The following is a 12,046-nucleotide window of genomic DNA, read 5'->3' as shown; positions in this document are numbered from 1 at the left end:
TCTCCCACACAATCCCCCGCTGCCTGAAACTCCTCCATTGGACTCCTTTGTTTACTTCTGTAACATAGTGACATCACAATGTAACAGATGCATTCTTATTGGCTACACCCCAACACATTGTACGTGATAGGTTAAGGGGCGGGACATTTACAAAAAATCTCAGCCAACTAACCGATCATAGCAGACTGGGCTGCGGTTTCAGAAAGAAAGAAAAACAGAAAACACTTTTTGAACTAAAATGATCCCAAAAATGAGCATATGTCCTCTTTGAAGGTGGATCAATCACTTGTGTTTGAAAAAAAAAAAAAAAAAAATGGAATTTTTTAACAAAACTAATTTGATCAGCAAAGTGATTTGCAATTACTACCCGTTTACAGATTCTAATAAAGGCAATCTCAGTAATGAAAAAAAAACAGCCAATCAAAAATGATCTTCTACGATCTTCATATTTGCTGTAATTTTGGGCACCATAATAAGTATGCAAGGAAAGTAATTACAACTAAGATTCTGGGCACATAATATATTTATTTGCCCCTAATTAATGAATTTTTACATGATAAGATTTTCTCTTCAAAATACAAAGCCTGTACATAATTGTCTTTAGCGAAGCACTTAACGTGAGGCCAGACATTTCGAGAGTAATCCGATTTTTTGTGAAGCCTGCTCATTTATAAAGCTTTGATGACAGACCAGAGGGACAAATGTGCTATAGTGTATATGGGTTACTTCAGCGAGAAAAAGCCCATCTGGGGGACCAGCAGGCTACAACAGAAGCCTCCTTTACCTGAGTGTGTGTAGGCGGTATGTTCCTGCGTCCGTAGACCCCCAGCAGTGCATTGTGGGAGAGGGACAGGTTGAACTTGATGTAGGTCGGATGGTGCACCGTCATATGAAATCTCCAGAAAAGTCCCGGTGGGATCGCCTGGCTCTGCATGGTTCCGACGTCGACCTCGCCACGGTCGATGGCCCGGCCTCGCACCCATTTCTCTGCAGGTAAAAAACAGACAGGTGATACTGTGAGATTTATCAAAGGAGACAGGGAGTTCTATTCAGTATCCGAGGCAGCAATTTATAACAAGCTTGATGTGATACAACATCAGTGTGATCAGCCGCCCTGGTAATAAAGTGAGACTGAAGAGACTTCAGGAATGACTGAGCGCTGGTGAAAATCCTGCTTTTCAACAGAATCCTGCTTTGGCAATCCTTTGGATAGGCTGTGCATAAAGATGAACTGCTTAAGAAAGGAAGTGTTTTTGTTTAAGAGCTGTCTTGTGGGGCTTTGTCATGTGCTGTATTAGCATCTCCAAACAAGAAAGAAAGAAAGAGTGTGTGAAAAGAGAAAGGCAGACAGGCGGATGAGGGGAAAGTGAAGAGGGCAGGGGCACGCACACATTCACAAACAGCGTCACGGCGCACAGATAGTGTCTTGAGTGAGAGCTTGTCTTTGTGTGTGAAGAGAATAGGTCTTTCCAACAGTCCCCTGGCCATCAGCTCCTCTCCTCGCCATAAGCCTTTATCAACCACCAGGCCCGGCTCTTTTGTGTAGGGGAGCGGGCGAGCCTCTCCAGCCCTCTTTGTGTCGCTCTTTATGGCAAGATATATCTCTGCTTCTAAACTAAGATGGAGAAAATATGGTGACAGAGGGGAGCCAGCCGATCGTTACGGCAACAAAGGCAGAAGAACAGTTAGGGGCAGATTCATGGACCAGGCCGCTCGCTCTCAATCTATAATGCCGGCAGCTTTACCACTCCATTATGGCGACACTATGCCCACCCACAGACGTATATCACATATACCGTCACACAGATAGGAAGGTAGATAGCGCTAGTAAGTAGCCCCCGTTTCCTCATCCTTTTTAACGATGGAAATGTCTGTTGTTGTTTCAGTACATCACTTCGGCCCAGACTGAAATGTCTGTACAACAATTTGATGGCTTCCAGAGGGCCTTTGAACAGTGCATTGACATTCATGCTAACGAAAAGAATAATCCGAATTACTTTGGTGATCTAACTGACTTTTTATCCAGCACAACCATGAGGTCGTTGTTTGTAGTTTCGAATCAAAGGTCTTCACAAATATCAGAAGGATTGTCATTAAATTTGGTACTGGCATTACATTTCCCCTCAGGATATATTGTTATTACTTTGGGGATCCATTAACTTTTACTTCACGTGCAATCATCAGGTCAGAATTTATAGGAACTCTCTCTGGAGGGAACTTTGGGATTCAAGCCGTTGAAGACCATTTACATGCAAAAAAACCCTAAGTAACACACTTTAGGAAAGAGGAAAGCCCGACAAAGCATAAAACGGACTCATTAATGTATTTTTAGAACATATAAAGATGCTAACATAGGAGAGTTAACATCAGCTGCTCTACAGCAGCATGTCAGCACACATATAGTTTTAACGCTGGATGAAGCTAATTGCATATTTACATCCTCACATAGATGCTAGCATGGCTCTAAACTCTTGATGTTGTCTAACCACAATTATTACTTCTGAGAGCTTCGCTCACAAAATGTCAAATATCATGGTAATATATATCTCAAAGCTTTGGATTTTCATACATCTCATATCCCCTTTTTCTTCCTCCATGGACTACGGAATTGGGAAAATAAGGAAATTGACTAATTGGTTAATTGATTGAACTAGACTGATCTGGGACAAGAGAGCTTGATAGAGGAAAGGGGAATAAGACAAAGGGAGGGAAACATGAGAGGGGGAAGGGAACAAAAAGAGAGTTTAAAAAGGTTTATAATGAAAGAAAACACGAGACAGGTGTCCTGTGTGAGGCATAAATTGTTCCAGTACTAAAAAGCTCTACTGAAACAGAATATAAGCAGCTTGGCAGAACTGAGGTATATGCACTGGTGCATTCCTGCCGAGTCTACCTCAGCAGTCTATTCCTTTTAATGCTAATCCTCGCTCCTGTGCCTCCCCACAAAAAAAATAATAAAAAGGCCAGCAGAGGGATGGATGTCCCGAGGAAAGCAGCCTTTTATTCAACAATAGATGAATGGGACATGAATAGGGCATGGCAGTTGGCAGAACACTGGCAGGCATACAGGCGTGAAGGCGAGCCGACGAGCGGGCTGACTGGCAAGCTGGCGGGCAGATGAGCAGGCAGGTCCCTCTGATGCTTATTACTGTGCAGCGGCCCTCATACTGATGCAACACGGGGACAGAAAGTAACGCTCAGGGTAGGGAATGGGGGCGTTGTAGAGACGGGTGCTGTAAAAGTAAAGAGGAGGGCAAAGAGAGGAGACGGGTGGACGATGTCCAAACAGGAGTTGGCCGTGTCAAGTTACAGCTGCTGACGCAAGAAAGAAGAAACAGCTTTCTTGCGTTTCTTTTTCTGTCTCAGCAGCAGAGCGTACGGCTGCTCCAGTAAAAGGAGGGGGGAGGTTCGAGGCATTTTGGGAGTCCCGCTGAAACTAGACGGATCACAGGGATCCTCTAGGCCTCCCCAGCTGCTCAGATTACTGCTGTCAATCAACGTACTCCACTGGCACCGCAGCCGCGTGTTTCTCACCACCTAACCTGAGACCATTCTTTGAGAATATCTTTTAAAATAGAGCGTAACCGTTTGAGTTTACTTGGCAGGCAAAATGTGTGCTTAAATGGAAGGAGAAGCCACTCAATTATCCCACAAGAGGAATTCAGATTTTTCCCTCTGTTAGTGCACATACTTCAGGGTTTTGTCCATCCGGGGCACAGGGGCGCTGCACCCTCTTTTACTTTTGGAGTATTCGATCATAAGAAAATGCAGATTTTCTCCTTTAAATCTTAAATTGATGCCAGAAAACATTAGTTCTCCTCATCATAAACGGTATAATTACTCAGAAATTATGAAATCGTGTCGAATAGACTGTCAGACGGCAGAGACCGCTTTGTTTCTAAGGAGTTCTGAATAAATAGGGGATCGATGTCCAGACGGTCTGCCGGGGAACAAGCGGCAGGCAGCAGGCTTACACTAGACTGTGATTTCTGAATTACACAGTAGCACCCTCATACTACATTTTTCTAGAAAACCCCCTGTACTGTATATGTCCAAATACATACATTGAACATTAAAGCATGTAAACATGTCACAGTAGAGGCACAAATTACAAAAATGATCCTGAAAATTAGCATATGTCCTCTTTAATGCTGGATCAATCACTTCTGTTTGAAAAAAAAAACTAAAACATTAGTGACTTTAAATGTTTGAACAAAATGTATTTGATCAGCAAAGTGATTTGCAATTACTACCTGTTTACAGATAATAATAATAATAATAATAATAATAATAATAATAATAATAATAATAATAATAATAATAATAATAATAATAATAAAGGAAATCTCAGTAATGAAAATAAAACATATGTCTTCATATGTTTTTGTCCCCCCCATGTGACCTGACCACGGATGATCATGAGCCAAGGACATCACTTTAGAAGGATGGGCTGTTGGCACAACAACCTGATAAGTTGCGGGGGTGTCTGAATCCTCACAGGCATCACTAACCCAGCGACGCATCAATAGGCCATGTTCCATAATGAGAAATGATCTTTTATGATCTTCTTATTTACTGTAATTTTGGGCACCATAATAAGTATGCAAGCAAAGTAATTACAACTAATATTATGGGTACATAATACATTTATTTGCCCCTAATTAATGAATTTTTACATGATAATATTTTCTCTTCAAAATACAAAGCCTGTACATAATTGTCTTTACGTACATGCACAGGGCCTTTAGGTCTGAACACACACATGGTTTAATAGTGTCAGAGCAATAGGCTGTCATGTTTTACAGCGGCAGGGATCAGTTGGGGGCTGGTGACTTGATCAACTGTATGTATTCTGGTCTGATTGGGACTTTTACATTTCCCCTCTGTGGGACGAATAAAGGGATTCTGATTCTGAACCAGTGAACATTTGGTTCTTATGCAAAGTCTCTACCACTGCTACCGTCAACTTGCATGCACATAGTTAAATTCCTTGACACCATGCTATCTTGTGGCTTTAATAAGCAAGAAACTGCTTGAAATTCATTGGTTTCTTATAATAAACAATAAAAATAAATGGCACCACATAAATCTTCTCTTGTGCTTTTCATCATTAGTTGGCAGCAGAAGTAAGTTGTAAGCAAAACAAAAAATGTGTTAAGGTTTGTTTAAGCACAAAAAATGTTGAGCTTTAAAGGGCTGATGAAAGTGTTATTCATGTCTGCCATCATGCACAGCGTACCCTTGATGGGTACGCTGTTGATGATTGAGGGTTAGTGGGCAGGTCTTCTTAGAAGCAACATACTGCATGGTATAATAATGATGCTGCCTCAGCCAATTATAGTGGTAGCACAGGCATGGTGTGCACATAACACAGCTAATGCCCTCGTTGACACCGCTCACCCGCAATGTTCGACACATACTGCACAGACATCTGCAATCATCCCCCCTAAATGAGCCATCGAAAGTCCCCCATGTTACAGGACATCTGGTTGTAGATTGGAAGCTCTCACGTTTCTAATGACCAGCTTACATCTTTATATTGTCATCCATCATCCTTCATTTAAAGTGCTGGAATCTCAAAGTCAGTCAATCTGTGTCCCGTGTGTGTGACTAGTGTGTGTGTGTGTGCCAGGCCAGTGAAAGAAATTAGCTACATTAGGACTTTGGACACAAGGTCTAATTAATTTCTCTTGCCTACGGGTTATTCAGGTAAAACAATTACACCTGTAATCTATTTTCTAAGGAACTAAACTGTCTTTGCAATTAATGTTATTATCCCTCAGATTCTAATGAAGCAGGAACAGACTCAAAAGTGCAGCAGGGGTCTTGGTGATGGGACATGTCTTGGGGGAGCGGAACTGTGTGGGTATCTGTGTCGAGTGTGTGGCAGTGTTAGTCGATGCTGAGGTGCGGGCCTGTGTGTGAATCTCACACACATTGGCGCAGACAACATTAATAGTGTTCCGAATGCAAGAGAGATTGAGTTTGCCGCAGGATGAATAAAAATATCACAATGGGCAAGGTCTCTATAATTACTTGGATTCAATTAAGGGCCTTTTGAGCAGTTGGTTTAATAAGCTTTCAGCCTCCTCTCTACACTGTGCAGCCTAATGAGTGTCAGTCAGAGTCAGGCGGAGATAATGCTGTTGGCCTCAGGCCCTTCCATTACTCTCTCGTCCTCACCTTCTACCGTCAGGCCTCGGGCTACGTCTTTGACAGACGAGTTAGCCTGTTCACAAACTTATCCCCTTCATAACACTCTGAGTGCACTTACATCGTAACACCGGTAATGCGTGTTGTACGAAATGACACATGGAGAAAGCACAAGTTTTTATAGCCTGTAACTTGTACTAATCTGGTGAAGGTAAGGACCTGAAGGGAGCAAATGCTGCTAATAATTTTGCCCTCTGCTAACCGTAGGGAAAGGCTCATGGCTACGGTTAGCAGAAGGGTAAACTATTAGCAAGAAACTGCTCCAATTTTGCAGCTGAAGCATCAAATAAGAGTTAGTAATCTCAAAAAGCTTTACATGACCACAAGTTTGCCAAGTAACTCTCATCTTTAACAAGGTCAAAATCTCATTCACGATCCAGATAAAGTTCTATTTTAAGTAGTTGTTGCCTTTCCAGAAAACTTTCCAGCATGGGGTAACAATAAAAGTACAATATGTACAAATATTTATATGGAATTTTTCCCATATGATGCCAAAAATCTCTGTCTATCCCAGCTTCAAGGGCCTTAAAAAGTTATCTCAAGTAGTCGGATCAAAAATGAATGCTCAGAGTTCAATATAAAAAATGTTCAACTTTCTTTCTCTTTAATCTTCTTACTAGTGTTAAGTGGGCTGGTCTTGTTAGAATAAAGGTAACATTTATATGATAAATTATGCCTTATTGCCTTGACCTGAGAGCATTTTTACCACAGAATGTTCTAACTCGTAGACTGTTTTATTTCATGGATTTTTAAAAGATGGGCTCTTCTCAAAATAAGACGTTATTGAAAAGTCATACACCATCTTGTGACTACTTAACTAATATTGGGACTCCACAAATAAGTTAAGGATAACTGTCCAAAGGAAATAATTGTAAAAAATAAACTAAAACACATGCAATTCAAATCCATCTCAAGTACACGTACAGTATTATCAGTAAAATGTCTGATAAAGAGGGATATTAGGATGAGCTTCATAATGACATAGTGTAATACTGATGTGAACATAACACATTTCATCTACTTGATGTCCTATCAGATGGTTCAATCCAAAACAATCTGTTGTGTTGTCTGTACTTATGTGATTGTATGGAAAACATTCATAGTATTAATGTAACGAGGAACTACAGCTGCAAGTATTGGAGAAAGACATTTTTAAGAGAGTATCATAATGTAGAAGCATAAAATGAAAAAAATCCCAAATATATTGCAAATGTCCTAAAACGCTGTGAAACCCCTTTGGCAAAACTGTGGCAAACGTAAAGTACATTTGAATCAAACTGAAAGTCTAGTTTGTTTACTAAGAAACACTTAAAAGTGACTTTGATTTATTTTCGTTTTTTTTGCCTTTTACATCAGAGCCTGAGACATCAATGTATTACTCTCAAATGCCAACAGTGAGCACTACAAAGCCCCCTGCCCGCCACAAAATGTGTCATCTAAACTGTAAATACTGACTGCCGCTTGAAAAAATGTTTAATTTCTTCAGCTGGAGAGATCTTTTGAATGCAGGCTGAGTAAGACACAGACAGAAATGCTGCTGCTTTCTCAACTTGAGGAGCTCGAGCAGGGGGTTCACTGAATGATCTATACTTTCACTGCCTGCCTGCGTGCTTGCATGTCTATGTGTGTGGCTGAGTGTGTTACATCCCGAGACTGTATCCCAGCGTGAGAAAATCAATGAGACCTGTGTAACAGGGAGCAGTCCATCAGCATTTGCACACATGCGCTAGCGCGTACGCACACATTCATCTCACCCGCAGACATGTCTCCTTTTCCCACATACATGCATGCGATATGCACACTGCGCGGCCTCTCTCTCCCCTGCGCTCTCTCCGCACGCAGGCTAGAATATTGATGTGCTCTTTAAGAGCCCTCCTCTCTGTCTGTGTCACATTCCATCCATCCACACACCATTCCCAACCACACCGTCGGATGGAGTGAAAACAATTCGCCGCTAACTCTCGTTTCATAAACAGGCTTTATATACATCTCATAGGCTCAGATGGCAATCCCAAAGCCCGACGTTTCATCATCTCCTCATTATAATGAGGCAATATGCCGCTCTACTGTATGTCAGTTTGTATCATTTCATATCATTAATACATCCGGCGTTTCCACGTTGAGTGAAATATTATTCTCAGACTTCAATGTACTTCATTAAGGCAGGGGAATCCACTGACAGAAAAAAAAAAAAAAAACTGTACTCTGGGCACTTTTGCTTTCATCTGCACAGGAGGAGTTTCTATATGTGTGGGCATGTGAATGCATGTTGGATATAGAAGAGAAGCACGTGCACCTTAGCGCATGCACGCCAGCCTGAGGTTGATTATCATGGGGTGAGTGGCAATTAATGTAGCACTAATTAGAGAGGCTTTTATGTGTGGAGGACTAAGAAGTGGCTCCTGGTGATCTCTGTAACTGCAGGAGAGATAGCCCCAAGAAGATAAAACACAGCACGCACTGCTTGGCAAGACACTAGCCATACGCGGATGACACAACATGTCAATTAGCATCTAGCGCCGTGCCGCAGGCTGAAAGGTAGATTACAATTCTGCTGATCCGGTAGTGATGTCGGCATCGGGTCAACAAATCAAACAGAGAGCCTCTATCTTTATGGCATTGAAGTTGACATAAAAACAACAACACTAAAAATACATGAACGGGAATACAAGCAGATTACTAGCTTCCAATCATTCTGCCGAGCTCGTTTCATCTCTCCCCTCTGTGTCATCGGTTTATATCAAAACAAGCAGGAACTGATAACTATCCTACAATCAATCTCCTCGGGTATCTTTATGCTCCCACTGCTGTGTTGTAATTTATGTTTATAGCAGCGCATCAGAAATAAAACCATTTATTAGTGATTTTTAAAAAAGGAACATGTCGCGACCTGGTTTTTTCCGTTGTTGACAAATAATGCAAATGATATTTAATGTCATTTTGAGCCACTTTGATGATCAATATCTCAAACATCCTTAAAGCAGATTGTCAGATTTTCCTCTCCTGCCGTCACCCTCCCTGTATCCTCTCCCTTCCTAGTCTTATTTTTCTATCATTCCCATTCCCTGCAGCCTCCTCTCACCATCCTTCCCCGTGTAATCTAGGGGATTGTGTGGTCTCTTGGTGTGAGAGGTGATGGGTACAGCGGGATGAGCGTGATAATCTGCCACACTGGATTACAGCCTAATCTCTAATCTCTGTGGCCCTCCTCTGCCCGGGGACCACCTCCACCGTGCCAATTTTATTAATCTGAGCCCCCTGCATCAACGGCTTAGCTTTGCCCATTTTGATTTCCCAGCTTCCATCAGGCATTTAGAGCAATAGGAGTTGAAACAATAGATTGTTGTGACGCAACACTCATGGAAGCGAATTCCATGACCCCTGCATGCTCTATTGGAGGATTTAGCTACTGATGAGAGCGTTAATCCTCCGAATGTGAGGATTCATCAAGAATAGTTGCTTAAGGGATGTCCCAGGTTGCCTAAATTGCAACGGGTAGCAGTTTGGCTCGCACAGTCTCCGTAAGTGCTGAACATGGAATCTGACGGCATCCGATGTAATATCCATCAGAGTCTGTCCGAGCGTGAAGGTTGCTGTGTCCTGCCTGACTTCATGACCTGGAACACTCACAATTAATGTCCCATGTCACAGGGTTAAATTGGTGTTAGTAATTCCTCTGGCTAGTTGAGAGATGGGCAAGTGGAGGGTGTTTATTCCAGTCACGTAGCGGCTAAGAGGGAACATGATTAACCAATTACCTTGCCTTTCTAATAAATGAGTAATCAGTTCAAGGCTGATCTCTGGACTGATGTGTCTCCATCGTATTGGAACAATCATCGTGCCGAATGTGACACCTATGCAACCCAGTGGGGGCTAATGCAATACAAGCTAAATGGTATTCATGCCAACAGCTGTAAAGTTAGCCTAAAGATGTTTCAATCATTATGTTGAAATGCTATGGAATACGTTTCAATACAAAAATTCATCCTTTAATTCCAATAATCTGTTAAATCCTTTTGCAAAAATAATTATTGTCCTAGTAGGATTGTATAATGTGTGCAGATAGAGAAAGAACTGAAGAACAATGAGATTAATATTCTGGGAAATGTACAGAAATGAATGTAGCATGTACCCTGTGTCTAAGCCTTTCTGAGTGAGTTGATTTGGGGTTGGGGTGTTTACTAATGGTGGCTCAGAATAGCAGAGCTTGTTGTGAAAAGTATATTTAATACAGCCTACTTGTAGAGAAAGTGAGCAGACAACTTCTGGTTTATTTAATGCCTTCGGAAAGCAGACCTTTGATATCAACACTGATCATATTGTTCACAGCAAACAAATCACAATCCTTAAGTTCATCCTGAGTGACACATACTGTATTAATTGGTGTACATGGGACATAACAGCCGCCATGGAGGGAAATAAATGTTGTCGGTTAGCAGAATGAATGGCTGTCTGACCCAGTTGTGTTTTTTTAGGTATTCGTTGTGATTTGCCTATATATTGTGTAGAAAAATAGGATTTATAAATAAAAAGCATTCCTTTCACTTTAATTAAAGGGGATTTAAAGAAGATGAGAAATTGTAAACATATTGGCTACCGGTGTGTGTGAACTTTATTGGTTTTCTGTACATAAACTGCTCTTATTTCAATGCAGCACTTGCTTTGCAATCTAAGAGCATTTTCAGCAGACGAATTAAAAGAACGAAAAAAGACTTCACGTAAACCAGTAACAACAATCTTTTTTGTTCCCACATATTTCTCCGTTGTAAAAACCTTGAACCTATATTACTCACAATGCAACTCAACTCAGAGGTGCCTGTTAACACACTTCAATATATAAGGAAACCCTTTAAGTCGGATATGTCCTTGGATTTAAATTAAAGTAAAAAAAACAAATGTCAGCCTGCCTGCGGGTACAATCTCCAGGGAAAACGACAGCTAAATTTACCGGACCAAAGAAGTGCGTGAACCATTGCATAACCACAACAGGAAGATTATAACTGCATGTACGTTCTTTGTCAGCCAGTTTAACCAGTAGAGGGAAATGGGTGTAATAAAACTGAAAATTGTTATAACTGAGTTTGCAGCAAACTGTCTACTCCCATTTTGTGTGTGATACATTTGAGGTGTACTACATAAAGTCTGACGTAATGCTAAGCATTAAAACAATGCAGAACCAGGACCAAGCTACTCTAAAGGGCTGAGTTACCATTGAGGTTGGACTTATTTAAACCTCCCTTGTTTTAACAGATTGTCCTAAATACACGCCTGACTTACTATAAGCAGCCTGGTTTAGCAGTTAATCTTGCTTTATAAAACACTGCACTGGTTCCTTTTAAAATGTCACATAAATACAGAAAAGCAGTTAAAGTTTGTGGATCGCTTTAAGCCAGTGTTCATTCAATACAATTACAAAGCTGCAGTTGGCTGTATCACATTGGCTTGGTTGCTACTGACGGGCAAATCCTGTCAATAGTTGAGTGTGGAACATCTGTTATGGTGGTGTAATACTGAACGCATGTCAGCTTACCTCTGTCTCCTGCGTGAGCGTTCTCGGGGTTGAGTGTGTCCAGCAGGTGGATGGAGCTGGTGGGTCGGGTTTTGCTGCGGTCCTCCTGTTGATGATCCGCCGAGCTCACGCCGTTCTCATACAGCTGGCTCTCGCCGTGCCGCAGATGCCAGGTCAGACCTAACAGGTGGACCGCTATGCGCACACCCACATACACAGTGACAGGAAAAGGGAGAGGAGAAGCAGATAGAAAAGATCATTAGTCAAGGCATACAGAGAGGTGTGTCTGAATCTTCTTTAGTGCCCGTCTTAGAGTTCTCACTC

At 41.6% G+C, this 12,046-nt stretch overlaps 1 protein-coding gene across 1 annotated transcript in view; it reads right to left on the bottom strand.

Moving 5' to 3' along the window:
• tenm1 (teneurin transmembrane protein 1) overlaps window positions 1-12,046 on the bottom strand; it is a 199,075-nt gene that overhangs the window by 105,509 nt on the left and 81,520 nt on the right. The window contains 2 exon segments of the mRNA XM_063876353.1: window positions 785-987; window positions 11,744-11,917. Coding sequence (XP_063732423.1) covers window positions 785-987; window positions 11,744-11,917 — 377 coding nt within the window.

Source organism: Eleginops maclovinus, chromosome 23 (assembly GCF_036324505.1).
Source record: "Eleginops maclovinus isolate JMC-PN-2008 ecotype Puerto Natales chromosome 23, JC_Emac_rtc_rv5, whole genome shotgun sequence".
NCBI classification, from domain to species: domain Eukaryota; kingdom Metazoa; phylum Chordata; class Actinopteri; order Perciformes; family Eleginopidae; genus Eleginops; species Eleginops maclovinus.
The sequence above is the reverse complement of the archived record's forward strand: the minus strand, read 5'-3'. Positions and strand labels throughout refer to the sequence as shown.